The 4,127-nt window shown below is 44.9% G+C and overlaps 1 protein-coding gene across 1 annotated transcript in view; it reads right to left on the bottom strand.

The window, feature by feature from the left end:
* The window catches only part of COPG1 (coatomer protein complex, subunit gamma 1), a 27,194-nt gene that overhangs the window by 15,788 nt on the left and 7,279 nt on the right, over positions 1 to 4,127 (bottom strand). The window contains exons 3-5 of the mRNA XM_009321042.1: positions 1,390 to 1,442; positions 505 to 585; positions 331 to 402 (exon numbers count right to left, since the gene is read on the bottom strand). Of these exons, the coding sequence (XP_009319317.1) occupies positions 331 to 402; positions 505 to 585; positions 1,390 to 1,442 (206 nt within the window). The remainder of the gene's footprint in view (positions 1 to 330; positions 403 to 504; positions 586 to 1,389; positions 1,443 to 4,127) is intronic.

Genomic DNA, 4,127 nt, shown 5'->3' with positions numbered 1-4,127 from the left:
ATGCTGGGCACAAAGCATAGTGTATTCTAGCTGATTATATGCTTGATCTGTGCCTAGCACAATCTCAAGAGTTAAACAGCAATTCAGAGGGAGGAATCTCTGTCTCAAGAACAGAGAATGCTTCAGTTAAGCTGCTACAAGGTCTGGGAAGGGCTAGGAAGCTGATCTCTGTTTCTAAACTTTCATCCTACTCTTTCCACTCAGATCAGGTAGCTCCAGGCAGGACGGAAAAGCTGATTGTATAAAAACACATATCTCGAGGCTGAAAAAGCCACTGTTGACAACTTGGCCCACCAGACAACAACAGCAGAAAACAACAAGCAGACTTACATCATTGGACTGAAACAGCTTGGTCATAGCAAAGAAGGATTCGGTAGCTTCCATGACACCAAGGTGCTCCCCCTAGACGATGTTTGGAAAGAAGGAAGGAAATCCCAGTTATCACAACCAGCTTTGGGCCTGCTGCAGGTATCTCTGTATAGGTGTAAATTTTCTCTCCCTTACCTGGTTGATGAGATACAGTATCTTGGTGAGGATATGAGCACATTTTCGTGGGTTTATGGGAGTCTCATTAAACACTCGTGCCTGGAATCAGAGCACAGACAAGGATGCTGACACCAACACCCCCTCGCAAACACTGTCCTGTCTGGTCTTGGCCACCGATACAAACAACACATTGTGAGCGAGGTATGGCAAGATTTTTAATGACTTTGGATCAGATTTCCCCTCAATTCCTGTTAAACATGGAATCCTTTTAAACAGCTGGTTCTACAGTCTGGGATTGCAAATCCAAGTGCAATTAAGGTTTAAAGGCCAAATCCTCATCACACTTTCACCCACACGAGTCTGGATTGTGTGCTAGCTAAAACACTACTCAGCTTCGTAGAGCTCACGTCATCTGTCAGCAAACAGGAGCCAACACCATTCACAACATTGCAAGCAAACAAATAATGTTGAAACAACAGGGTCTGGGGATCGAGTTTATCTGCTGTTGAACAGAAAGGCATTTTTTCAGAGCAAATTCATAGACTATTCAATAACCACTCACACCCTGCTCATTAACTTGGTCATCTACAAGACATTCGGGGTGTCCAAGGCCAATTTCCCAACCTTCCTGTTTCAGGGTGAGCTTTCCCAGATAATTTTATTCATTTTATTACTATTTATAGTTCACAGTCTTTAATTCGTTACAGAGACCATTTCAACCTTCTCCCTTCCTCCCTCCAAAAATAAAGTAAGAACTAACAGGACTATTGCCCGTTTCTTTCAGAGCTAGCAGGACTGTAACAAACCCCCACTTCCTCGCTGAAGTTCTCCAGCGACCTACTCGAGAGAGGGAGAGACTCTATCCAGAAAGGGGTACACAAAGGAGATTGTCTGAGGATTTACCTCTTGCAAGACTGCACTCTTCTCCAGGTGCTGGAATGGGTTGGAACCTCCACCTGCAAAATAAAGAGAGTAAAAGTCTTTCCAGGGATAGTGCTATGGTAAAGCAACTTTCTAACCATGCCCATATTTTAAAAGCAGCCTGAGCATTTTGGGGTAACTTTTTTTGTGAACACCAAGCAACCAGAGCTCCCTCTTTTAAGTAATATTAATTGGATGTCTTCATAGCAGTTAGGGAAGGCAGAGCAGACAGAACATTCTTCGATTTGTCATCCCCTCCCGAAGTAACTAGCCATAAGCTGAGGTAGACTGATTAGCTGTAAAGTAACTGCGCTCCACTGTTATCCCCACAGACCTATTTCCAGCCCCTGGGCTGGGAGCTTGCTGACAGTTAGAGCATCAATAAGACAGGCCTAGAAACAAAAGCTCAGACAAAAAGAGGTATCGCCTGCCAGACTGGTGAGTCAGGAGTGCTTTATCCCTCCCTTATAAACCAATCAGGGATTCACCAGTAAAGTATTGTTGGCTCTATCACTAATTAAGAGAACAAGACAGCAGACTAGAGAGTCTGGACACAGAGTAACTTTCATTGTTCCACTTAATAGAATAAATTATATTCAATAATTAAAAACCCCACCAATTAAGGATGAAATAATCAGAGGGAAAAGCACTATCATTCTGCATGGTCTCTATTAGCTTGCCTCCTAAGCATTTGTGAGCTGCAGCTTTTCAAAAGCTGCCAGTTATTGATAAGCAGGTTTTAATTAGTACCTATGTTCAGCCTGGCCCTGGGACAAAACACAGCCATTTCCAGTGCTGTTCCAATTTTTAACAAGCCTGATCTGCTAGAAAGCACAGCTCCCAGGCCCAGCTCCGATCTGACCTGGGCCTGAAGCATCCTACGCTGGCCCCAGGAGCCTTTGCAAGAGTAAGCCTTACACTTAAAGGCAAACACATCTGCACTCTGGCTCCTTCCTGGTTCATAAACTGCCCTCCTCTGGCTCAGGAGAAGTTTGCAAATGCAGTAGGTAGCTAAACAAAGCACAGACACTTACGTGGGGTTGAGGAGAGAAGAAAACAAGGGAAAAGAACAAAAGCAACATCTCTAGTATGAGTATGAACCAGTTCTAGTATGAACATGTGAATGTGTTCCAAAAGACCTGCCCAGCAGCACAGTATTTCCCATGGCCCAGCATGTCTACAATCCCTAAATCAGCCATCAACAACAGAGCATCGCCTCTTCATCTTTCATAGCACTAAGGATCTTGAAATATATCACACGTGAAGTCTTCGTCCTCACAGCACCGTGTGTCAAAGTATTTTTCCATCAGAGGAGAAACAGACGGAGGAAAGGCAGAGGCTGTGTGCTCAGAAAGCTCCTAGTATTGGATGACTAACAACAAGTTGTACTGATTTGCAGAGAAACAGTCACTGACTGAGCACGCATCTCAGATCAATGATATAGCCAGAATAACATCTCAAAATGCATTTCTGAGAACCAGTGGAAGCAGTTCATCCAAGACTACCTAAACCATCCATGAAAAGCAAAGAAACAGAAGCCAATTAAATGGACACACTCATCTCAACAAAAAGACTGTCCTGTTAGCCTTCACATGGAAAGAAAGGGTATAAAAGGCTTGTAAATTCAGGGATGATGCACTCCACCTAAGACCGAGAACGACAAGCACTCAGGCTATACTTTTTGGACATATACACAATCCACAGGAGAAAGGCAGGTGCAGTAAATCCTAGGAATCTTCATTCGAAACAGAAGCAGTAGGATGAGCAGTAAAGGCAATAGCAAAGAAAAAATATTGGGAAGCATGCAAGCAGCAGTGCCAGAAATGACAGCTCTGTGAGCTCCCAGTATGAAGAAAATCAACAAGAGTCAGCATCATAATACAAGGAAGTGCATCTCCTGCCAGCCTTGGCCATAGGTAACGCAATACCTTGAAGTGTGCAGCAGGTGCAAATGAAGAATAGCCCCAAAAATGAAAGCCAAGAGCGATTCCCCTCCAACAGTTGCCTCACTAAATTCTCCGCTTATCAAGACGTCACTGGAGGCTTTGGACAAGGGAAACAAGGGCAAAGCATTTAATGCACATTAAAATAAAAAGGAAGCACAGTCACACAGAACTATCACTAAGACTTATGCTGAATCAGGACACGCTGATTTGTTATGCAGAACAAGCTGCGTAGAAAGCTTCATAGAGAGGTGAAAAAGATACCACAAGGCACAAGCGTGAAAGTAAACACTATCATATCGAGCCTCGATTCCACCTGAATTACACACCACATAAAATATCAACCTCTTCCTTACTACTCGGGCCTAAAGTTTTGAAAGGTCAAGCAACCACGTGTTTCTTTGGTGCTTTCAGCCTTTCAGACCCACCGAAGCTGGCAGCAATCTTGTTGGAAGAGCAGACCATGTGTGTCGGAAAAACAGCGCTAGAAACTACAAATTGGATTCTACCCTGCTTTAGCACCTGGCTTGAGCGTTGGGCAACTGTGAAGAGGGCTAACATGCTCAATATTTAGTCTCGGACTCTGCACCTGCAGCAGGTAACGTTGGTGCGCTGCGCCAATGGAACAGGTTTAGCCTCTGGTTGCAGCAGTGAGAGGAGGACGGCAGCAGACTGCTCTGGTGCTTCCGCGGTGCTGCTCACTGCGCCCTTGTGCACACCAGCCGGCCCCCGCTGCAACGCTGGCACCGAGCCTCCCCTCACAGCTCCCCCGGAGGT

Source organism: Pygoscelis adeliae, unplaced genomic scaffold (assembly GCF_000699105.1).
Source record: "Pygoscelis adeliae isolate BGI_AS28 unplaced genomic scaffold, ASM69910v1 Scaffold453, whole genome shotgun sequence".
In the NCBI taxonomy this organism is placed as follows: domain Eukaryota; kingdom Metazoa; phylum Chordata; class Aves; order Sphenisciformes; family Spheniscidae; genus Pygoscelis; species Pygoscelis adeliae.
The sequence above is the reverse complement of the archived record's forward strand: the minus strand, read 5'-3'. Positions and strand labels throughout refer to the sequence as shown.